The 25,078-nt window shown below is 47.7% G+C and overlaps 1 protein-coding gene across 3 annotated transcripts in view; it reads left to right on the plus strand.

Annotated features, from left to right (window-relative positions):
• The first annotated feature begins 2,739 nt into the window (after positions 1–2,739).
• Positions 2,740–25,078, plus strand: part of CALCOCO1 (calcium binding and coiled-coil domain 1) — a 29,727-nt gene continuing 7,388 nt past the window's right edge. For 2 of the 3 annotated variants that reach the window (XM_063119678.1, XM_063119680.1), the window contains exons 1-13: positions 2,765–2,825; positions 9,002–9,156; positions 11,553–11,655; positions 12,562–12,761; positions 14,102–14,260; positions 15,810–15,958; positions 17,714–17,804; positions 17,927–18,082; positions 19,428–19,682; positions 20,912–21,037; positions 22,589–22,684; positions 22,987–23,098; positions 23,773–23,978. In XM_063119678.1, coding sequence (XP_062975748.1) covers positions 9,016–9,156; positions 11,553–11,655; positions 12,562–12,761; positions 14,102–14,260; positions 15,810–15,958; positions 17,714–17,804; positions 17,927–18,082; positions 19,428–19,682; positions 20,912–21,037; positions 22,589–22,684; positions 22,987–23,098; positions 23,773–23,978 — 1,794 coding nt within the window. In that variant the 5' untranslated portion in view covers positions 2,765–2,825; positions 9,002–9,015. Of the gene's footprint in view, positions 2,826–9,001; positions 9,157–11,552; positions 11,656–12,561; positions 12,762–14,101; positions 14,261–15,809; positions 15,959–17,713; positions 17,805–17,926; positions 18,083–19,427; positions 19,683–20,911; positions 21,038–22,588; positions 22,685–22,986; positions 23,099–23,772; positions 23,979–25,078 lie in introns of all 3 variants that reach the window. The other variant, XM_063119679.1, reaches the window with a different exon arrangement.

A 25,078-nucleotide genomic window follows, 5' to 3' on the forward strand; every position in this document is an offset into this window, starting at 1 on the left:
AGGGACAATGGAAACTTGATCAGATTCAATTGCAATGGACAGATGAATAGAACAAGTACCACTTTTTCTGCGGATCTGTGGTGACTTGCAGAGCCTAAATTGAATGCCTACAGACCCCATCTTGGGACTCTGAATGTGCAGACACTGTGACTTCAGTTTTCTCCAGTTCCCAACCCCCCTGCTTTTTGTAACATCTTGCCTGATTAAGAGTTCCTGAGATCTTGAAAGTTTGCACATTGTATGTGATCTTTTGGTTGGCCTAATAAAATTATTACACTAATATGGATTCTGGGCTTTTTCTTGTGGTCAACACAGCTATGTTTGTGTGACTTTTGTGAAGCTTCTAATACTGTTACACTCCTGCACCCCAGTCCTGAGAGGGGTGAACTTTCTGGGGCTTTAATGCTTCAGACTTCGGTTCCCTAGAAGGAGGGCACTAGAGACTTGTGGTGTTACTTTTATGAAGGTTTCTTTACACTTAATTCAGGCCTATAACGACCCAGCTCCAAGCAAAATCCTGCTTCCTTCCAGCTGCCTAGCAGATCTCTGCTCTGCTTTTGTTTCAGATTCAGCCTTCCCCCTCAGACCTTATAGGATGAAAGGCTGCCCATTTAGGGATTACAATGTATGTTTGGGGTGGGGGAAATCCTCAGTCTCTTTAACTCAGTGACACTGAGTTATAAAGGTTCTTGAAGGTAATTTAGACTGACCCCAAACATAGGGTGACCATATGAAAAGGAGGACAGGGCTTCTGTATCTTTAACAGTTGCATAGAAAAGGGAATTTCAGCAGGTGTCATTTGTATGCATATCTCACCTGGTGAAATTTCCTCTTCATCACAACAGTTAAAGCTACAGAAGCTATACTGCAGCTATACTGTGACCAGATTAAAAAGAGGGCAGGGCACCTGCAGCTTTAACTGTTGTGATGAAGAGGAAGTTTTACCAGGTTCTCCATATATACAAATGACACCTGCTGAAATTTCCTTTTCAATACAACTGTTAAAGATACAGGAGCCCTGTCCACCTTTCCATATGGTCACCCTACCCAAACACACAACAGTACTATTAGAGGAGCTGATCTTGCTTAGATCAAAGTAGAACCATGCAAGAGCTCTGCTCCTCTGCAAAGTAATCAAAATAAGGGCACAATCCTATGCATGTTTAGATGGGGCGGGGTCGTACAATTCCAGCATGGCTGGCTGGGGAATGCTGGAAATTGTAGGACTGTTTTCTGTCTAAACATGATAAATTGCACCCTTACTGTTGTAGAACCTGAGCTGCTACATCAAACAAGAGGCCTGGGCAAGGCCTTAGCTCCTTCCTAAATTAATTTAGATAAACTTAAACATGGGCAAACTGTTGGGCTTGTCAGCATGGGTGGCTTGATGGGCTCAAACAGGGGTGTTGAGGTTGCAATACTTGAAATAGAAATCATGGTTTCATTTGTTTTTAGCTGTGCATATTTATTGGTTTATACTGTATGCTTTTATCTGTATGCCACTCTGAGATCTTAATGATATAGGGCGGGATATAAATGTTTTAAATAAATAAATAATGCACCAAGGCCTGCAATTCCTAAAGCTATTTCTGGAAGAGGGAAAACATGAAAGAAAGGAATTTCAAGACACAGGGAGCAGAAAATGGAAAGCAAGAAGATTGGAATGGTGGTGGGGTGGTTCAGAGGATGGTTTTTGCATGACATGATGAGTTTTGCTTCGCGTGCTTTACATGCCATGTCTTTTCCTATCATTTGCACTTGCACGAATGCAGTTTGGCTTTTGTTATGACTCATCATCAAATGTCACTGACTTCCTGTGCATATTTTGCACAGTATCTTGATCTGTGTGTGCTTTGTGTGCTATCTCCACTATTCGAGGCAATAAGCCTGTGTGCACCAGTTGCTGGGGAACATGGGCGGAAGGGTGCTGTTGCACCACGTCCTACTTGTTCATCCCTGGCCGATGGCTGGTTGGCCACTGTATGAGCAGAGTGCTGGACTAGATGGACCCTTGGTCTGATCCAGCAGGGCTCTTCTTATGTTCGTGTATGTCTAAAGATTGCTTCCATCTTCCAACATATGTTCATGCTTTCATTTCTGCCTCTTTGTGGGTATGATGGTGTTAAGTTAGCAAGCAACCTATCCCTTGATGCATCTAGACATTTTCTACATGTATATCAGCGTGTGTATACGTGTGTGGCTGTGCAGTTTTGTGTCCCCGTTGTATGCAGTACCGTGCATTTTTTTTTATTTATATCCCCTGGTTGCATTTTTTTTTCTGATTTGTGTTCCAATCCCAGCACTGTGCTTTCTCGGGTCTGCTTCGTCCATGCGTTTTTGTGCTGTTTCGGTCGTGTTTTCGTGGGCTCCGCATGCTAATTTCTTTCCTGCGAGCTAGAAGCACCCCCGCAAGTCAAAGCCAAGGCCTTTGCTCCATGAAAGGCGCCCACAGGGTGTTGGATTCCCCACTGTAGCAACTTGAGCCCCGTCTGAATTATTGACTCTCCTCTTCCAATAAACGACTTCCATGATCCTCGGCCAATGCGGCCCCCTGGAACTTGGAGTCCCTCGGGCCCCATTTTCCCCTCGAGTTGTTCTGCTTCGGAACTACCGAACCCACAATCCCAGGCAGTCTCACCAGCCTCGTGTGGCTCTTTGGGAGCTGGAGTCCCTCCGCTTCGCTCTTGGTCGTTTACGAGCAGGCGGAGAGCACTACAATTCCCAGCAACACTCGGGAGTTTCGCCTGCCTCCGCCTCCCCCAGCTGGCTTCAAGGCTGTTATTGTTGTTGCTAAAAGGTTAGTGGAACAGCTGGTTGCTCTCTGGGTAAGAGACGTCTTCTGTATTGGGGAGGGGGAATCTTTCTGCTTTTTCTCCTCCTCGCCGGCCTTTGCTGCTGCTTCTGCTTAGAAAGGGATGGAAGGAGTGGATTTGGGGTGTAGTGGGGGAGATCCCTTCCCCCACTCTAGTTCAGGAGTATTTAATCACCTACATTTCCTGTCAGAGTTGTGAGCAAAGAAAAGAAAAAGGAGGGGGCGATTTGCATTGAGGCTCGCTCCCTCCTCTCTTTTTTAAAAAGTGTGTTATTCGGGGGGGGGGGGTGGAGGAAGAAAACTGTACCAATGGTTTCAACAGGCCTTCAACTCTGAGCTTGCAGCACAAAAGGATGAGGTTGGGGAGAGCAGGCAGACGATTAACAGTGCAATCCTCTACATGTCTACTCAGAGGTAAGTCTCATTGTTTTCAAGGGAGCTTCCTCCCAGGTATATGTGTATAGGATTGCAACTTAAGGGAAGTGTTGCACTAACCTAAGAAATGGTTAGGTCTTTCCTAACTACTTTTACTTGTGAGCCCCTCACCACTAATATACACACAGACAACTCCAAAGTCTGCCAGTTTTGAGACACCAAAAATCTCTTCTTCCTACTTAATGCTCACCAAAAAATCTTTTTCCTACTTAATGGGCCTCAGATGTTCTATGTCTGCCTTTTATTTTATCTTTCCCCCCTCAAATGTTCTATGTCTGCCTTTTATTTTATTCCCTCCCCCCACCCCCAATTCCGCTCTACTGCCCTGTCTATCTCGGATATTCTGACCCTGGGGCCTACTCAAAAGAATAGCTGCAAATAATAGGTGTAAGTTCTGCATGAGAGCTGACTTGTGTTGGTTTGAGAAGGAGAGTGTGATGGGGCTTGTGGTTTCTTGAAAACCCAGTTTCCTTTGTTTGGCTTTGAGCAGCTGAGCCCAAACATTGACGCTGACAGGAAGGCGCTTTTACAGGAGAAGCACAGCCTTTCCCAAAACAAGGTGGGGATTTAAGAGCCGCCTCATTCCCCAAATTGCACGTGGTATCACCACCCGCTTGCAAGCCGGGACGATGGGTTCCTTGCATAAGCCTGACCGAGATCCTCAGACTTCTCCTTGATCCTTCCCACGCTTCTGCCTCTTAGATGAACAGATCTGATTGCTGGGTTGTTTTGCTGTACCCAGCACAGACATGTCCGGGCCCTTTCTTGGTCTCTGATTGGCGTTCTGCTTGGAGAAGCGCCACCCACCCAGCCCAGCTCACCCCCCAGCCCAGATGCTCCTGGGAAAAGGAATTTGGCCAGCAGAGCAGGGAACTGCCAGGGTTTCATTTACCATGTGGCTTGGCTCAGCCTCTGCCTGGGTCACACAGGGCATTTTGGGATGAGTTTGTTGCCTTGGCTAGTAATGCAGAGCTGAAGCCCACTCAACAAGGTTTTGTAATAGGCCTCCTTCATGAGGAAAATATACAATGTGTGAGCTGTTTTAATTTAGGAAACAGCAAACAAGGGGGACACGATAGAGCAGAGATCTGGATAGAGAGAAGTATTTCTCCCACTCTCATAACACTAAAACCAGAGTCACCCAATAAAGCTGAATGTTGGAAGATTCAAGACAGTCAGAAGGAAGTACTTCTTCACACAGCGCATAGTCAAACTATGGAATAATTCACTGTCAATAATGTGATGGCCACCAACTTGGTCAGAGGTGAAACAAAATTAGACAAATTCATGGAGGATAAGGACACAATCCTATGCATGTTTACACAGAAAAAAAGGCCTACAACTCCCAGCATTCTCTGGGAAGCTGGCTGAGGAATGCTGGGAATTGAAGGATGTATTTCTGTCTAAACATTCATAGGATTGTGCTCTAAGACTGTCAGTGGCTACTAGTCCTGATGGCAATATATTAGCTCCAGGCTGAGGCACACTGTGTTGCCTGTGAATGCCAGTTGCTGGGTAACAATAGCAGCTGTTGCCCGAATGTACTACTTATGGGCTTCCCAGGGGCAACTGGCTGACCACTGTGTGAAAGAGGCTGGACTAGATAAGCCTTTGGTCTGATGCAGCAGGAAACTTCTTACATTTTTAAGCAGCCATCCCCAATCTGCCTTCCCAATGTTGTACTACAACTCCCATCATCCCTGATGATTGGCCATGCTGTCTGGGGTTGATGGGATTTTTAGTCTCAAATATTTGGGTGGCATCAGGTTGGGGAACATTGTTCTTAAGTATTACAGGAGAAACTCATTGTAAAGAGTCCATTCCAAGTGTATTTGGGCACACAGGCAAGATACTTGCACTCTGCACTCCCATCCCTGGCCTATAAACCTATTACATCTCCAGCAACAGCATGCCACTTAGTTATGTGATCTTTCATCAGCCCTCATAAGTATGGGGAAATGGCCTTGCTGGATGAGCCCAAAGTCTGTTTGGTTCAGCCTCTTGTTTCCAGCAGCAAGCCAGCGAGATGCTTCTGAGTTCTCGGTGTGAAGATGGTGGCCATCTCTGCCGTTTGCATGCAGAACTCAGAGGTATGCTGCCTTTGCACGTGGAGATTTATATTTCACCTTCATGGCTATGAGCTGTTGATAGTCCTATGGCCCAAGAATGTGACTAATTCTCCCAATCAATCAACAGTGACAATAGCAAAAGGACCCACCTGCCTACCCTAAATTAGGCTGGGTAGGTTGGAGACACAAGAAGTGAATATTTGTGCAAAAAAGAAGTGTAAAGTCAGTTCTGATGCAAAATCAAATTCCTGGGCTGAGCGCATGCTCAGAGACACCCTAATTCTCTGTATTTCAGGCCCACCACTACCACTGTTTTACACCTGGTTCCGGTTGGTGCACCTCGAGATTCTAGTAACAAAACAAAGTAGATCCCACAAGCCTGAAGTCTACCCCTCATTGGCCTCCAAAGCAACTTCCAAGGCTGTGTTCTAAAAACAAATTGCTCTTCTGCTACTATAGGGGCTAGAAGCTTTAAGAAAATGAGTAAAACTACTAGTGAAGTATGTGCTATGCTGCAGTGTGGCAAATTGGGGGAAATGAACAGGCCTAATCTCACAATCCCCTGGGTTGTCGGGAAGGAGAAGGAGTGTCAGACATGATTATATCATTAGGAAGCACGCTAGTTACTTTCAGAGTCATAAGGCCAAACTTGTTAATACTTGTATATATTTTTGCTGCTCTTGTAATAAAGCCAGGAGAAAGAGTATCGAGGCTACATTCCAGTGTGGCTGACTAGTCGTAGAGGGGCTTGATATCTATTTCTGGCCAAATCGTGCACATTGTGATAAGTGTGAAATTTGGCATGGTGGTATTTATTACCATGTAGATTAAAATGAGATGTAGGGGCACCTTGGGAAATCATCGTAATGGCAGCCATCTTGGAAAATGGTGCCCAAAACCCAGTTTTCTCACAATAACGCTGTTATTTTTAATTTCACCAAAAAGATGTCTCAGTACAAAATTAAAGAGCATTAAATTAGCTACAAAAAAGCTCCTTATCAATCTTTTCTCGGAGCAACCCTTGTTGAGATAGTAAGGTTTTATAGTCCAACAACGTCTGGAGAGCCACAGGTTCCCTGCTCCTGCTGTAGAACAAGATAGCCTGGGATGGCCCAGTCTTGTCTTGCCAGTGTGAACTCCCCCCACCACGGGCTGCTGGGTTCCATGGCAACGCTGATGGCCTTCAAGGGCGAAAATGGGCATGGACAGATAGAATTGTTGGGGGTGAGGAGAAACGCCATTTTGAAGCTACCAGCAAAACATTCCACACATGTTCATTGCTGATTTTTGAATGTAAATCATGAGAGTTCTGGCAAAAAATAAAATCCAATTTTATTACTGCCTTTATAGCCCCGCCTGCAACTTGGTCGTGAGCCGCAGCCAAGCAGTGTGGAGCAGTGAAGGTGTAGGTTAGACCCTGGTTCAGATACCTGCCTGTTCATCCATGAAACTTGTTGTGTGACCTTGGGGGAAATGTCTCCCTCGGCCTGTCCTCCCCTCACCGGGTTGTTGTTGTGATGGGAATAGGATCAGTGGAGTACACTCACTGGACCACCTTGCATGGTAGGGGAAAAAATTGCAAATAATTGTAAGTGTGCTGGTTGAACACTGATGAGGTGGAAAACCTGTCTGGGTGTGCCCGCCTTGTCTTCCCCTAATGTGCCACAACTTTGCATTACGAAGAGCCTTGTCATCCCTTTGAGGAAGGGCTCATTCTGCCCTTTTCTGTGCCTGTCTAGGCCCAGCACTGCTCTCCCTCTCTCTCTCTCTCTCTCTCTCTCTTTGATTCTACATTCTGAATTTTGTGCAGAAGCTAGGACCTTATGCAAAAAAACAAAAAAGGGGGTTCCAGAGAATTTCACCTTCTGTATAATCTCCTAGAATACTTTCATGATACCACTTCTCTCTCCTTCTCTTCAAATTCCCAACATACTCTGCCTGGAAACTTTATCGCTTCTGCCGCACCTTTGGCTTAACCTCTCAGCCCTCTTCCTCCCCTCCTGAAACGATGCTTTGCACACCGAATGCCGTTCATCCCCAAGTGTAGCCTTGCCTGTCCTCTCCCTTTCTTGGCTCTTCCCACTGTTAAACTCTAAATTGTAGCTGCCCTGAGGCAGAGACTTGTGTGGGTAGCTAGACAGGTAGAGGTGTGTGTGCGTGCACATGAAAAATGCACAGACCTCACAATGTGCCATATGCAAACTGAGGGTGCAGCATAAATAAATCATCATAACAATGAATAATTAACTGGTTCTCATAGCTGGGGAAATACAATCTGCAAAAGACTGAAGAGGTGTTACTTCAGTTTCCTCATGACCTCTGTAATCTGCATTGCTCATTTATATATCCCTTCCTGCCCGAAGGCAACACTTTGCCCGAGATTTTATTGTTGTTGTTGTTATTATTTTATTGCATTTATATCCCGCCTTTTCCCCCCCCAAGGAACCCAATAATCCTCCTCCATTTTCTCCTCACAACAACATGGCCAATTGGGGACTAGAACCCAGGTCTCCCGACTCCCAGTCCAACATTTTAGCCACTACACTACACTGGCTCTCCTAGTACCCCCACCCAAAGACCCTTGAAATTTGGATTTAGCATAAAGTACATGAATCAAGCACATGAATTTTGCACAACGAACAGATTTTATTGATTTGCATAGTCTTACTTTGACCCATAGAAGGGGAGGCACCACATAGGACCCAGTGCTGTGTTTATTCTGCAATCACATTACCCAAATGTAGAAATTGAAATGGGGCCCAAATTCTATGGTGATGTTGGTGGTGGTGTTTTTAAGCAAGTATCTATGGAGTCTCACGTTGAACAGATATTTATATAGCCAACATACCCCTCCACCAAAAGGGGGGGCAGGTCCCTCCCCAAAGAGCTTACCATCTAGATTTCAACAGTAGAGAAGACAAGAGAAGTGTTGCAGGGGAGGGGGGGAGAGAAAAGAAAGAGAAAGAATAGTAAAGGACGAATGTGAGCAAATGCAGTTAACAATATTGAGGCTGTAAGTTTATAGGCAATGCCAGGGGAGATGTTAAGATGGGTGAGTGGCAAGAACAGGATATCCAGTGGTCAGTTGCAGGGCTTCAGTGCCATCCATAGATCCCCAACACACACACACAGAAAGAGAGAGAGAGAGAGAGAGAGAGAGACGGAGCCCAGCAGAAATTAAATAAATGCTGCAAAAAATAATCAGAAATATACGCACATTTGTCATGCAGCCTCTCAGAAGTCACAGGACTTGGCATTTCTCAGTGCAGAATTTTTAACACAAGCCTGTGCCTTGGCCCAGATGAACATACGAAGTTGCTTTGTCCTGAATTAGAGCTATTGGTCCATTTAGCCCAATATTGTCTACCTTGGCAGGCAGCAGCTCTAACGCATTGAGCGGCCTTTCCCAGTTCTGCTCCCGAACCTCATTTTAACTGGAGGTAGCAGGGAATCAACCTGGGGCGTTCTGTCTGTCAAGCCCATGCTGCTTTTACCACTCATTGGTGGTGCGCAGGGCAAGCAGTTGATCAAATCTCAAACCAGCATCCTGAGATGTGTGCGCCCAGCGGGCCTCCAGCTCGTCATGATGATTGAACTGGCCTTCGCAGTGGCAAGCCCCGTTGCCCAGGCCATAATTACAGTCCTCCTTACCCTGCTGATTAACTGCCCTCCCATTGCCTTGCAGCCCGAGCTGTTAAGATGGAAGAGGGGCAGTCCCACCCTGGCGTGGCTTTCCTAAATGTGGCTTCAAGCTACGTGCCCCACACCAAGGTGGAGTGTTACTACAGCCTGCCGCCTGGCCTGAAGCCTTCAAGCAGAGATTGGATTGGAATCTTTAAGGTACTGCAACGAGGGAGAAGTGGCAGCGGGGCTGTGTGGGGAATGTTTAGGGATGCTGGAAAACTGGACTTCAGGTTAAATGCTGCCGCGTGCTGTGAAGAGGGATGGACAATGTGTGGCCCTCCAGATGTTGTTGGACCACAATTCCCATCAGGCGTAGCCAGCATAGGCAATGGTGGTGGATGATGGGAGCTGCAGTCCATCAGCACCCAGAGAACCAGATGTTGCTCACACCTGCTTTATATGAAAACAAAACAAAACTCTTGCAGTTCCCTCAACTATTATTTTTATCACTGCCAATCCAGATAGTGCCCAGTATCGAAGGGTATTGATTACACTGTTAGCCTACATTTACCAGGCCTGGTCTACATATGCAGTAAAATGAGGTGGGAGAATGAATTGTACCACATCAAACAACAGGTGGGGGGTTGTCTTATATATGCTTTTTTGTATTAAAAAAAAACTCCCCTGTAATTAAAAAGTTAGCACAGTAAGGAGCTGACTGAGTGTTAATGACGTTCCAATGGTTACTTTTTTATATATGCAGCAGGTTTGAGTACGGGGGAGCATTCAAAAATAGCCTTTCTAGAGATTTGAAGGCCTGGTGTGAGGGAAACCAAAAAGAAAAGCTGGGGGGAGGGCAGGAAAATGTGGAAACAAGTAATTTTTTAAAAAAAAATCCCCATAGGGAATTTTGGGAATTGGGGGGGGGGGGAGCATTTTCCATCTGAATTTTTTCATCCCCCCCAGTTTTTTTCTCCAAACCTTCACATCTCTAAGCGTCCCCAATACCACTACCAACACCATATATACACACTCAAAATGATATATTGCCATTTATCCCACTTTCTGCTGCACATGTGAAGCAAACCTCAGAGTCCACCCAATGTAGTACTTGGGGAGATGGGGAGAAAAGGGGAAACACTCTCCCCTTGTGCACCCACAGGAAAAACGGAGGCCTGTGTATGCAGGAGGAAGCTGGTGGTTTCTCCATGGTCATTGGGAATCAACTCCAGGATTCTTTCCGTTCCCTCTTAACAGTATTGGGGAAAATTCTCCACACCCCTGTGAAACATCTTGATTTGCCATTTGCTGCAGAATGTGAAAAATCCCTCATCAACCCTGGGGGTGTCCCACATTCATTATTGCATGCATATCCTGCCTTATTTCCTCTTGCAAGGAACCCAAGGAGTCTTAAATACCCCCCTCTCCATTTATCCTGAGTGTCAGTGATTGTCACATAGTCGCCCAGTAAGCTTCATGGCCAAATGTGGGGCTAGAACCCAGATCTCCTGAGTCCCTGTCCAACGCTCTAACCACTACACCACGCTCTAGCCACTACATCACACTGGTTCTTTAGCCATGCTACTAATGCAGGGGTGAAATGTACCTAGGGTAATCACTATGGCCTGGTCTACAAATACAGTAGAATGATGAGTCCTAGAATCATAGCTTTTCAGAATTAGAAGGGACCTTGGAGGTCTCCAACTCCAACTTCCTGGTCAGCACAATCACAGCGTCCCTGACAGATGTCCATTGTCTTCTTAAACATCTCCAGCAAAGGAAATTCTACTTACCCAGGCAGCCTGCTCCTCTGTCAAATGACTCTTAACTGTTAGGAGGTTTCTCCTCATGTTTAGCCAAAATCTGATTCCCTGCAATTTCCACCCAATTGGTTCCAGTCCTGCCCAGTGGAGCAACAGAGAACAGGTTTGCTCCATCTTCTGCATGACAACCCATCAGGTATTTGAAGACAGCTCTCATATTTCCCCTTCTCTTCTCCAGGCTAAACAGACCCAGCTCTTTCAGCCGTTACTCATAGGACTTGTTTTGCAGTTGCTCTCACCGTCCTGGCTACCCTTCTGGACATGCTCCAGTTTGTCATTGCCCTTCTTTAAATGTGCTTCCTTCAGTCTGTAGGTGGAAGGATCACTTTGTTGACAGCTCCCCTGCATATTAAAAAAAAAAAAAAACCACCTCCGCCCTGCATGTAGAAAGCTGCACTTTAAAAAACCTCCCTGCAAGCAGAAAACGAGAAAATAGGCTGAGCTAGAACTTTTCTCTTCAAGCTGCTACTTTTCTAGCTGCAGGGATTTTTTAATATGAGTGGCACCATCACCACCTGCGGCCTAAAACGGCACAGCCCATACTAGCATCTCATCCAGTCGTATGTATAGACTAGGCCTAAATGATTGGGAATCTCTGGGCAGCCCTGATCTTGAGACTGGAAAAACCAATAGGATTGTGTTCCTTGCTGCAGACCTTGTTTCGTGACATGTTTGGAGAGGGCATGAGTCTCATCTATTCCTGTTATGTCCCCCATCCCATACAATGGTGCCTAGGGAGTGCTATAGAGATACATACTCCTAACGCTCCCTTCCCATTCCCTTGCCCAGGTGGAAGCCTCTTCAGTGCGGGATTATTATACCTTTGTGTGGTGCACAGTGCCAGATGGCGGAGCTTCTGCAGGAGACCTTCACTGTAGCGTGCAGTTCCAAGGTGGGTGTAATAAGTCAGATGGTCCACAGTACGCTAATCAGAGTCTTGGTGGTTGGATCACATTTGAAATGAGGTTTTCTAAACAAGGTGGAAAGGTTAGTTATCAAGAAATGGAGAACAAGGCAGAAAGAAGAGGACAGGTAAGGACCACTGGATTCTGTTGCAGTTGGTGTGAGCAACATCCTTGGCCTGACCTTCACTTCCATAATGTGTGCGCAGGTGTTAAAATTGTATGCCCAAACGTCTTAAATCAGCCTTCTGCAGCCTGGTGCCTTCTAGATATTTTGGACTACAACTCGCAGCATTCCTGGCCATTGTCTATGTTGGCTGGAGATTATTAGAATTAAAGTCCAAAATAACTGGAGGGTACTAGGTTGGGAAAAGTTGTCTTACACTATACACGTGATAGGTGAAATCAAGCTTTTAGTCCATCGGCAAACAGTTCACACAGCCATTGGCTCAGCTGCTGTGATGTCACAGAACATTCATGGGCATTCCAGCCACTGGTGGAGGGATAACTTTTATTTATTTGTTTATTTTAAAACTGGATACCCCACTTTTCTTTAAAAAATAAATAAATTCAAAGCGGCTTATGAAAGAGTTCATGAAATGCATAAAACACAATCAAAACAGTCCAAATTGTTAAAATAAATTTCATGCAATACAAGCAAGCACAAGATAAAAACAGAAAGACAACACTTTAACCTACACTGAAAGCTCTACAAAACGAAAAGCTCCTAACAGCTCCCTTGCGGCATAAAAGAGAGGGAGCCAGCTGAAATAAAGATCCTAATTTCTTAACCTTGGTTTTCCTTTTATGTTGTATGTAAACCCTTTTGATTTCCTTAAGCCTCATATACATGCATCAATGCAATGACGAAACAAACACCTCTGTCCTGTTTACAGCCAGCTACTTGCCTAAGCCAGGCTCCCAACAATACCACTTCCGCTACGTGGATCGCCATGGGGAGGTCCGTGGTCAAAGTTCCCTTTTCCAGTTCAGCGAGCCACGGCCCATGGATGAGCTTGTCACCCTGGAGGAGGCTAGCGATGACAGCGGGGATGCTGACATGCTGCTGGTGGTTCCCAAGGCCACCCTGCTAGAGGTAATGTACTCAAAGCAACCCCCCAGGGCTCAGTGGGTCCCATTTTAATTCAGCAATCCTGGCCCAGGCTCTGCCACTTGAATTCTCCTTCTGTGGCTGTTCAGCATGCGAGATCTTTCATCATATAGGTTTTATGTACACTGGACAACGTGGAAAGTCTTTCCAAGAGAGAGAAGGGTTTAAAGAGATGTAGTGGGCAACATCATCCAGATATGGTGGGCAACATCATGGACCATGCTGGCTGGAGATGATGGAGTTCAAGAACATCTGGAGGACTTGTCTCCCTTCCTTTTAACACTGGTTGCCATGCCCTTTGCCTCACTACTTCATTAGTGTTGGACTTAGCCCAGGAAGACATAGTTTCACTTAACCATGACGCTCTCTGGGTAATTTTGGGCCAGTTCCTCTTTCTCAGTCCAGCCTACTTCAGAGGATTGCTGTGAGGATAAATTCGAAGGCAAATCCTATATATGCTTCTTTAAGCCTCTTGAGGTATGAATGTTAAAATAATAATAAAAGCTCCCTGTACCTTGCAATGATCACTGTGTCAGGGGTGGGGAACCTGTGGCCCTCAAGAAGTGCTTAGACTCCAACTCCCATCAGCCCCAGTCAGCATGGTTGGGGTGATGGGAGCTGTAGTTCAGGTTCCCCACCCTTGCTTGTATGTGCTCAGACAGACCACAGTGCCCTCCTACAGGCACAGCAGGAAATATGGGTATGTGTTTCTAGTGGACAGTGTGAAGAAGCCTCTGGATTGGCTAGGCCTGGTATAAATATTAGAAGCTTGGGCCTTCTGTTTTTGCCAAGTCAGCAGAACAGAATTTCTCACCTGTTGCACTTCTAACAGTTCAAGCTTCTGCTTCAGTTCCAGTACTTGGCATGCAAAGACTCCAGAACTGGAGAACGTTTACTCCAGGCCTTGAAGCAAGTATGGGCTCCTAGAGCTTGACCTTGTCTGTACCACTTCCTGTAGGACTGTATCACATCAGACTGCAGATGGAGAATCACATGTTTGAATCTGCCCCGTGGAGACCATCTTCCTGTATATGGCAAGCTAATATATCTGGCTGAACCTCTTCTCCCTGACATCCTTGCTTTCCATGTTGCAGGGTTGTTGGTTGTTTTTGAAATAAAATGAAGGAGCACTCAAATATACGATCTCTGAACTATTAAGGCCCGGAACGGCTGTATCAAGTGCTGTTTATTCTGAACTCGCTCTAGATCTCTTACTACAACAACGCAGGGACAGCGACATTTTGTTCAACTTCTGTGCACCCTTGCGGAGTTTGTTCCCCGGCTTGTGTCAGCCCCTCATTGACCTCTCCCCCTACCCCTCACAGTCTCAGCTGGAGGAGAGCCGTCAGGAGCAAAGGGCCCTGTTGCGGGAGTCGTGCTGCCTGAAGGATGAGGTTCAAGAGCTACGAAGCCGTGTGGCTGAGCTAGAAGCGGTGCTGGGTTCCCTGCGCGATGAGCATTCAAAGCTGGCTGTGCAGTACAAGGTAAGAAAGAAAGGATCTGAGTATTCTCAGTCCTTCCAGGGGTGGGAGGCTTGTGCCCTGTTCTCCTGCCAGGGGGGTGGGGGCTCGTTTTGAGAATGGATGCCTTCATCAGGAAGGCTAAGCTGGCCAGGTAACCTCATCCGAAGCCTGAACCAAAAGCTGAAGCAGGGGCCAGGTATTACAGGGTGTTGAACCGAATCCAGTCCACCTGGAGTCCCAATCCAGCCTGGGGTGAGAGCTTTAAGTTAAAGTATGCAAGTAGTTTGGGTATTTTGCTCCTGCCCCTTTTGCTTTCTGCTCCTCCCATCATTGGAAGGCAGCCCCCAAAAGCTTCTTTGAAATTGCATTTAGCCCTCGAGCTGAGAGTAGTTGAAACAGCCCTGGCTTATTTGTACCCTCTTGCCCCTTTGTCGGGATGGGTGATTTCCCCTACACCTGCTTACTTCAGACTGGCTATTTATTTATTCAACTGTCCACACCACCCTTCAAACGCTTTATCAGAGTGGCTTCCAATAAAATATTTTTTAAAACACCATAAAATAACCAAGCCATAGCAGATCATATCCAAATAACCCAGGTAAAACAGACCAATAAAAGATATAAAACCTGGGAAAATAGAAAAAAAAAGTAATTGTTTAGCCGTGGAAAAACATCAGAGGGCCTTTTCAGAAGACACCTTAAACCATGGCTTTAACCATGGTTAATAAGGCTTTTTGCTTTATTCGCTGTGGTTAAAGCTGTGGTTTAAGGTGTCTTCTGAACACAGCCTGGCTTTCTGGCTTAACCACCATGGTTTAAGATGTCTTCTGAATGGGGCCAGGATGGTGCATTGTGAGCCTACCGGGGGATAGTTTTCCAAAGCCGCTGAAAAGTCCTTTTTCCCAGTAACCACCTGTAGCACCTAAAATGATGGATCATCTCCTCATCCCCAAAGCTTGGATATAGTTCTGCTTATTTTCCAAAGACAGTCAGGCTTTGCATGTTGCCCATCCAGCCCTCCTTGACCTTTTTCTGAATAGCGTTTGGCACCGCTGTTTCCCTTAGGCGTGCTTTAACATCCCACCCACCCCCAGCTCCTGATTCTGTTTCCTTCTTGGATTAGTCATGGGGCTGATCCCACCCTATCAGCCCACCATGAGCAAGGTGGTGACAAGGACAAGATGCTGCCTAGCCAATCAGCTTTGGTTGCAAGTCGATGCCAATGAAGAGAAAGGAAACCAAAATAAGAACAAGTGGCAGCAATTTAAACAAATAACCACAGAGAGAGAGAGAGAGAGATGTGTGCTAAAAATCCATTGAAACGGAGATGTTCTCCACAGTAAGGTTCGAGTTGTTCTGTAGAAGCAGAAAGAATTTCTGGGGTGGTCTCCTCAAGTTCAGGTGTAATCTGTTCTTCCAGGCTCTGTTTCCTTCCTGTGCTTAAAGTTTCAAGATTTTCTGTCACGTGCCGAGGTTGTCAGCAACCTTAGTTACAGAAACGTTCACATTTCCTCGAAACTCCATGGATGTTGTTTACTCCTCTGCTACCTCTCTCCCCCCCTCCCACCAGGAATTGTCAGGTTGTTTAGCAGAAGTGTCCAAGCAAAAAGAGACGCTAAGCCTTCAAGAAGCTGTGCACTTGGCCCGAATCCAGGAATTGGAAGGTGATATCCAAGCCATGGGTGAGAAGATGTTGGAGAGAGAAACAGAACTAGACAGGTGAGGGTGGACAGCCCCATAAGAGTATAATCAGAAAAGGCCTTATGGCTATTTAGGTCCCAGCCTTCCCCAACCCTCCAGACTATGACTCCCATCATCCCCATCTGGCAATGATGGGAGTTGTAGACCAACACTAAGTGAAAGGCACTAGGTTGGGGAAGGCTGCGTGTGTATTTGAGGGGATTACAGAAGGACCCCCCAAAAAAACGTCTTTAGGGGGGGAAACATTAAAATAGCAAGGGGGAGGCAAAAACAACTTTATGAGGACTAAGCATGCTGAGTGGGCACAAGACACTGACTTGCCTTTGTGGGGACAAACAAAAAAATGGAGAAAAAGGGGGAGTGGGTAGCAAAGTACTATGAAAAGGGACACGGCTGACATCCTGCACACTGCAACATCGTACTTGTAAACGCTAATAAGTAAATGAGTTTGGGGGGGGCTTCTACCACTAAAATGGGCTCTGGCTAATCCTTTTGTTTATGGTGGTGAGTTACTAGAGAAAGGCAGGAGTCACGGTCCACTGTTATGGACCACGTCTGCTTCGTCTTGCTCACATGTTGAAGGATTGGTTTATATTTTCCTTCCTGTTGCAGGAATTGCAGCTCAGATGCATAGCATGATGGGTCCTCCTCAGGCACTGTCAGCGTAGCTGAGGGAGGGGGATCCCTCTGCGGCAGGGGTGTAGAAGGCCAAATTCCATCTCAGAGAGGCTCTTGGGGGTGGCCTTGCAGTGGTGGCTGCACCCAAAATGCCAGTCACTCAGCCTTAAGTGAGGCATTTCTACCTTTTAGAACGTGGGGAAAACTGCACAAAAGCCAGGAAACCACCACACGACAGGTGATTGGTGGGGGGGGGGGAGGGAGCAGGGCCAGGGGGAGGGAGCATTGACATCTGGGGGACCTCGGCCATGCCAGATTTGGCCCCCAGTGCTGAGGTTATGCACCTAAGGTTCTGAGGACTTGCTAACAACACAAGCAAGACTTTGCGGCTGTTATCACAGGGCTCTTATCCTAAGAGATGAATTCTCATCCACAACAATGATTCCGTGGTGTTTCAGACACAGTAGGCTGTGTCCTCGTGACGCACTGTGCTATTCAATCCCTAAATCTGCATGCCTTGCTCCAGAGATAACAGCCCCATGGTTGTTTTCAATTGGTCCAAAATAGAGTTGAATACAGAAGGCTTTGATCTCATCGGGGCATGTTGATGCCAACTTCCGATCTATGAATTTAACAGGCCTACAAATTGTGGGGTGGGGTGTCAAGGGATTGAAGCAAGTTCAGCCATGGGTCTTGCTCTGAACATTGTTTGTCTCCACTCACTCGCAATGAAACAGATTTTGTTGGGGGAAATTCCACCCACGGACGTCGTCAGTTAAGAGTGATTGTCACAGCCATGGCTAGGAGGTGGCCATTTTGTCACCTGTCATGCCTACACGGCGGCCGTTTTGTGATTTGGTGCGCACTGCACTTCCTCAGGACTCCCCATATGCTCACAGGCCCCCAAAAGATGGGGACCCCTGCCCTAGCATTTGGTAATTCTTGAGGCCAATGAAACTCTACCAAGATATCACCTTAGGGAGAGGCCTCTTGAGCTCCTGGCTGTGTTTTCTGTTTCACTGGGGAGGAGCTGAAGGAAAGGGCTCCTCCAAGCCAATTTCTAGTGGTGCCTCTGGGCTGAAAAGAAAATGGGCCTCTAGATCCCAAGGCCCCCACTTCTCACACTCACTCACCTTTCATCTCTTTTGGCTCCAGGGTGAAGGACACGGTCAGGTCTCTGCTGCGGGAACAGGAGCAAATTCACCATCAGCTCAAAGAGGAGAATGCAGAGAAAGAGCAATATCAGGTGAGCGTGGAGAAGGGAGGGGTTTGAGAAGAGGGCCCAACTGAGAGCAGGGCATCCGAGCAGGCAGTGGAGGGGGCAGAGCCAGCCTTCGTGTGGTGACCACCTCCTTTTCTCCTGCCCAGGTCAAGCTGCAGGCCTCGGAGGAGGAGAGCCGCAGCCTGGCCTCTGACCTGCAGGAAGCCAAGACCCTTCATGTCGAGAGGGTCTCGCAGACTCTGGTGATGCAGGAGGACATTAACAAGTTGCAGCAGAAGCTGGCAGCTGCTAATCGCCGCACTGTAAGTGCTCGACCACAGGCACCCGTTCACCTCAGGGCCAGCGACCAAATCTGGCCCTCCTGCAGTCCCAGTCCAGCCCCTGGGGTTCGCCCGATGATCTTTCACGCTGAAAATCCAGCGGTCTTTACCGCTGAAGTCCTGAGAGGAAAGGAGACAGCGCAGTCATGGTTTTCAGAAAAAGCAGATCTGGGAGCCTGGACTTCAGGCTGCCATCTCTGATTCTGAGAAAGAAGTGAGGTCACGCAGTTAAGCCCAGAATGAGGACGCTTCATAGTCCAAGACCCCCTGACGATTTTGCCTAAGCCCAAATGCCTTTTCTCAGAGGCCTCAAGTGCAGAAAGTTTTACCACTCTTTGAATCTGAAGGGGGGGTGGGAGAGATTTCAAGCTGTAAGATTTCCCCCCCCCAAAAAAATCCATCCTTTAATATTACATCTCTTTTTATTTTCATATTTAGTACGCAAGTAATAAGTAACAGTACATCTCTGCATATAATGTGCTTCATAGCTGAGAACTGCTGGATACTGTCCAATTGTATTTCCAATCCCAGATCAGTGTCCAGGGAACAGAGTGGCTGAGAACAGTTGGCCATCCCTGATCTAGGCACAACCACCATGGCCTTTTGCTCAGGGTGGACTCGTACGGTCGAGGAGCGTGTGGCTGGGGCCAGCACTCCAGGATTTTATTCTTGGGTGTGGGAAAGATGTCGAATGGCAGCCTTGGCTTTGGGAGACCCGGGTGGCCATGGAGGCACAATTAATGTGAGAGGGATTAGGTCAGGCCGTGGGGGACCTGTAGCCTTCCAGATGTTGCTGGAGTACAACTCCCAAGATCCATGACTGTGGGCCAGGATTGGGGAACCGGACCCTACCGTGGGCTACACTTCTGTCGCCACCACTGCATGTGACGTTGCAGTGGCAGCAAAAAAAAAACCAACCCCAACAACTGTGGGTAGCAAAGCATTATGGCTCCTTAGGCCAAAATTAGCTAGAGAACAAGCTAATTGTATCCTTTCTAAGGCTCCGTAACCAAATTTGGTGGCATGTAGCAGGAGCTGGAGAAGAGGACGGAGGGGCACACGCAGACTGGGTGTTGCCCACTGCTGCCATTGGCCAGGCTAGCTGGGGCTGATGGAACTTGGGATCACATTAAATCCAGAGGGCACAGGTTCCCCACCTCTGGATTAGGTGGCATACTGAATACTGCATAGTGCGCTTGGTGAATTTTAGGGGGGGGTTGGCCGCTTGCCATCGTCATACCTCTCGAGCAAGGCGTTCCATATACATCCGCCTTGCCTCCCTTGTGCCCCTTCAGCCCACCACCACCCTGACCGTCTCTTTTCCCAGGCGCAGATGGAGTCCTTGTGCGAACAGCTGCGCTCCACGCAGGACGTTCTGGCTGCCAGCCAGCAGAAGGTGGCCCTCTTAGGGGAAGAGTTGGCCAGCGTGGCCTCCATCCGGGACCGCACCATCTCCGATCTGCACAAGAGCCGCCTCGAATCGGCCGAGACCAACATCAAACTTGCTGACATGACCCTCAAGTGGAAAGAGGGCAAAGGCCAGTGGTGGAAGGAGAAGGCCGCCCTGCAGCAGAACGTGGAGGTTTGTGAGACGCACACGGACAGCCAGCATTAAGCCCTCTGCCCCACTCCCCTTCCTGCAGGGCAGCTCCTCAGTTGCTGCACATGCTCAATACATTGACACATGTGCATTGTTTAGTCTCTTTTGAGTGGAGAGGGAACAAAGTGCAGTACGTGAAACAAAGGGAACATGGCGCACACCGGAACAATCGTCGGCTCTTTGTGCAGGGCTGAAATTAAAATATGGAGGACATCTTAAATCAGTTTTGCATGCAGAAAGAGGGGGGTTTCCCGTTTGCATGTTGGATGTCCCCTCTTCTTGTCTGTGCGAGAACGTTTGGATCTTGATGGCAAGACTTAATGTTTGAGGGCATGGCGTGGTCTTTTTTTTTTTTTAACCCATTGCTTTGGAAACTCATTATTCTGCATTTAAAAGCACCAAATGCTCTCCCAGACAAACTTCCTGGGAGGGCAGATGCGTATTACCTACTGTACTTCATTAGGTCATCTGCTACAGGCTAATTAAAGCTAAATGTCACTTGTAAGGAATGGATTTATTTATTTAGCTATCTATCTATCTATTGCATTTCTATACCACCCAATAGCTGAAGCCCCCTGGGTGGTTCACAAAAATTAAAACCATTCAAAGTATAAAACAAACAGTATAAAACGATGATATAAAATACAGTATAAAAGCACAACCAGGATGAAATCAGCAGCAGTGCAGAAATACACATTTAAAACAGCCAAGTTAAAATTAATTTATAGTCTGTTAAAATACTGAGAGAATAAAAAGGTCTTCACCTGGCATCTAAAAGAACATAGTGGAGGTGCCAGGCGAAACTCCTCAGGGAGCTCATTCCACAGCCGGGGTGCCACAGCAGAGAAGGCCCTTCTCCTGGTAGCCACCTGCCTCACTTCCTTTGGCAGGGGCTCACGGAGAAGGACCCCTGAGGATGATCTTAGGGTCTGGGCAGGTATGGGAAGGAAATTCGATCCTTTGAAATTTTACATGTAGAGATCTTGTTTCAGATTCGAATTTTGAACGTTTGTGGAGTGTTTTAAAGTAACGCAAACACAATTTCGTGTTTTCAGTTTCCCCTGCTCCTCTTCCCTTTCTGCTTTGTGCCATGTCCCATCCTACCAACTTGCTGATTCCCAAGCTTAGACCTGATGAATTACTCCATGGCGAGGGGGGAGTTGCCTGTGGCCCCACACTAACCATTCGATTCAACCCTGTGGTGTTGGTAGGCAGAGAAGGACAAGATCCTGAAGCTGAGCGCCGAGGTGCTGCGCCTGGAGAAGAGCTTGCAAGAAGAGCGGACACAGCACCAGGGGCTGCGGGCCGAGTTGGCACAAGAGCGTGACTCCAGCCTGGTAAACTGGGGCACAGGGGGGACCCGTTTGCCCTCGGAAGGAGAAAAATAACCATCCCTTTTGGGCCTCGGTTTTTGTTCTATACCCACTTCCATTAGTACAGATTGCTTGTATGCTTTTCTGTTAATATCCCCAAGCTACAATTAGGGGGCTGTTTTTATACTCAGCCTCCTTTCCTGCCATAAGGGTGGGTTGCAAGACATCCTTACCTGCCTATATCCTCAAGCTGTGATGGGCCCCAACAGAGAAGGTTTTGCAATGCCACATGCACAGAGAATGGGTCAATCAGTGTCCATTTGAAAAAGGGGCTAAGGACAAGTGGGGCCTGCAACAAAATGTTGCAGCGTGGAGTGCTGCTGTTAAGGATTCCAACCCCCCCTCCTTTTCCAAACTTACCCCCACCCTCCAAAAAAAGAAGAGTCATTCAGCATTCTTTGGCCATTAAGTAAATTCAGGCCTCAGTGGGCTACTTTAGGCATCCCCTTTTGGGTTTTTTTTCTTCCCCCAAAGGTGTTTTGCACTTCTACAAGCCTTGCGGTTCCGGCTGAAGCCTCTTTCTTGTGTGTGGGTGGTGCCATAAGCCACAGCACTAACAACCTGAACATCAAAATAGAGGGAGTGATGGGATTTCTATAAAGAAGCAGTTTAGCTCTCTGTGTTCCAGACGCTGAGGACAACAATAGGGGGTGGGCTTCACCCTCCGTGCCATGCTGTTGAGGTTTTTAGGGCCACCTGTCTGACCACTGTTGGGAACAAGATTGCTGAGCTAGGTGAAGCCTTAGTTGGACCCAGCATGACAATTCTCATATTCAGATGTTCCCATTTTCTCCTCCCAGCTTAGCCTGTGACTCTGGCTCAGCTGGCTCAGTCTCTTAAGATAAGGGTGTTGAACCTCAGACCTACGGACCAAACCTGGCTCAGCTGGGGTCCCCATCTGGCCCTCTGGGTTTCCCCAGAGGCCACGCCCCCTTCCCCCCCCACCAAACCTTGGGTGCTTTTATTTATTATTTATTAAGACATTTGTATCCCACCCTATATGACAAGGATCTTTTCCACCTTTTGCACTGCTCTCCCCCACCCTGAACGGTCAAAATGCTTCTCCTAAAGTTTAGTTAATGGCCATAAGAGCGTTTAGCTAAAATTTGCTGGAATGTTTGGTGTTTTGGCCCCACTCTTTTTGCCTTTGGCCACACCCACTGGAATGCGGCCCCCGAGAGGCTCTCTGAAACGGAATGCGGCCTGTGGGCTGAAAGAGGTTCAACACCTGTGCTCTAAGAGAAAAGGATTGTCACTATACGGGACGCTATCTGTGTATCTGAAGGAGCCTGAGGATGTTGGGGGATGGGATGTGGTGAGGGGAGGCTCCGCCCCCCACTTGAAAACCACTGAGGGCTTAATTAAGGATGAGTAACTTAGTTAGGTTCCTTGCTTAGGATGTGAGGGTGGACAATTTGGCTCCACAGCAGACTCCTTAACCCTCCCCACCCGCGTCCCCCACACACCCTGCCATCATATTCTGGTATGCGCAAACTCCCCACTTTGCCCCCTCAGGTGCAAGTCTCCGAGAGCCGCCGAGAGCTACGGGAGTTGCGGGCTGCGCTGCAGGTGGCCCAGAAGGAGAAGGAGCAGTTGCAGGCCGAAAAGCAGGTAGGTGCAGCGTCCGGGGTGGCAATGGGTGGAGCCCAACGGGAACAGCACCTAGGAAGCACGCGTTTGTAATGGTGGTTTGCAGTAGAGTCTAGAGCAGGGACCAGCAACCTAGTGTCCTCTAGCTGAGGTGGACTACAAGTCCAGTAATCCATGACTATGGGCTGTAGGGCTAATGGGAGTTGTAGTCCCAAACGCCTGGAGGGCGCCAGGGTGCCTACCCCTGGTCTACAGTGCCTTGTTCCTCTCGCACCCTCTTTCGAGCACCTGATGCTGACCTTCCCCCTGTCCCCTGCCGTCAGGAGCTGCTGGTGTACGTACGGCGCCTTGAAGAACGTCTGGAGAAGGTAGCTGACGAGAAATGGAGTGAATCCGTTCTGGTGGATGAAGAAGACGCGGCACTAGATGCTCCTGGTCAGTGCCCGTTTCCTGATGCACGTCACTGCCATGCATTGCAGTCCAATTGTACTCGCCAGTCCCACCCCATTGGTGTCATGGATTGGTCTGTACTAGGAGTGTTGTTGTTGTTTTCCTGCTGACTTGCTGGAGAGTGAAGGGTAATTTTTATGGAACCAGGGCGTTTTCCCAGGATTTATCCACCTGTGCCTGAAGGAGCCACCTCTGATTTCACATTTTTAAAGTGCATTTCACATCCTAAAGTGACTCCGGGGCCTAATCTACGCCAAGCAGGATATTGCACTATGAAAGCGGTATATAAAAGGCAGGTGCCACACCAAGCAGGGCATAGCGGTATGAAAGCGACGTTATGGCATGTGTCAATGGGCCCCAACAGTGGTCAGGGCACTCCAATATCACTATAAAGCAGTCGTGTGGCTCCTGCCTTTCATATACCGCTTTAGAACCACTTTCATAGTGCTATATCCTGTTTGGTATAGATTAGGCCCAGGTCTAAAGTGCATTCTGCAAGATAGCTGAATTTGCTTCTGGAGTTAAAATTTGGGATTATTTCCACCATTGTTCTTTGGGAAGATTTACGTCACGTGTGCACACACGCGCATGCACCTACCCTGTGGAATTGCTGACCGTGTGCTCTCATTCTTCTGTCCTTTCATATGCCCATTTCCCAGGCTCCCTGGACTCCCCGCTGTCTGACTCCGAGGACGAAAGCCCTGAGGACATGCGCCTGCCGGCCCCCTACAGCCTGTGTGACAACCGGGCAACTACCACCACCCCGCCTTGTGCCCGTGGCCCTGCTCACGCCGTGGTGATCAGCCAGCCTGCGCCCATTGCCAGCCAGATCAAACAAGCAGCCGAAGATTCCAGTTCAGACTCGGTGAGGCTTGGCAGGGGGGCATGCAACTTAGCCAAGCGCCTGGGCTTGGCCAAACTTTCTAAAGCACAGATCCAAAGAACTGCTTTGCTGGTTGAGGCCAAGGGGATTGTCGAGGCATTGTTCTGTGCCCAGGAGTAGCCAGCCAAACGCCCATGGGAATCTGTTCAGTGAGGCGTGCTGGAGAACACTGAAGTTCCCATTCTAGCGATGGTGGTGAATACATCCACCCTTCCCCCAGTTTTTAATGCTTTTTAAAGCCATCCGAACTTTCCATCACCACATCCTAGAGCAATGGAATCCATTTCGCTCAGGGCTGGGGAATTGGTATGTTTTCCCTCCAGCCACCCCTTCCCCAAACACACCTTCCGCCCTTCAAGGCTTGGGATCTCTCCAGGGATGCTCCCGCCCCTGTTCTCCGCATATTGCTTTTCCCCTGCTCCCAATAGTTGTATTTATTTATTTATATTTATTTATTTATTCATTACATTTTTATACCGCCCAATAGCCAAAGCTCTCTGGGCGGCTCACAAAAATTAAAACCACAATAAAACAACCAGACAGGTTAAAAGCACAATTACAAAATACAGTACAAAAAGCACAACCAGGATAAAACCACACAGCAAAATTGATATAAGATTAAAATACAGAGTTAAAACAGTAAGATTTAAATTTAAGTTAAAATTAAGTGTTAAAATATTGAGAGAATAAAAAGGTCTTCAGCTGGCGACGAAAGCAGTACAGTGTAGGCGCCAGGCGGACCTCTCTGGGGAGCTCATTCCACAACCGGGGTGCCACAGCGGAGAAAGCCCTCCTTCTAGTAGCCACCTGCCTCACTTCCTTTGGCAGGGGCTCACGGAGAAGGGCTCCTGTAGATGATCTTAAGGTCCGGACAGGTACATATGGGAGGAGGCGTTCCTTCAAATAACCTGGCCCCAAACCGTTTAGGGCTTTGAATGTCAATACCAGCACTTTGAATCGGGCCTGGACCTGGACTGGCAGCCAATGAAGCTGGAAAAGGACTGGCATAATGTGATCTCGCCTGCCAGTCCCTGTTAGTAACCGTGCTGCCTTTTTTTGTACCAGCTGAAGCTTCCGGACCG

This window comes from Elgaria multicarinata, chromosome 3 (assembly GCF_023053635.1).
Source record: "Elgaria multicarinata webbii isolate HBS135686 ecotype San Diego chromosome 3, rElgMul1.1.pri, whole genome shotgun sequence".
Taxonomy (NCBI): domain Eukaryota; kingdom Metazoa; phylum Chordata; class Lepidosauria; order Squamata; family Anguidae; genus Elgaria; species Elgaria multicarinata.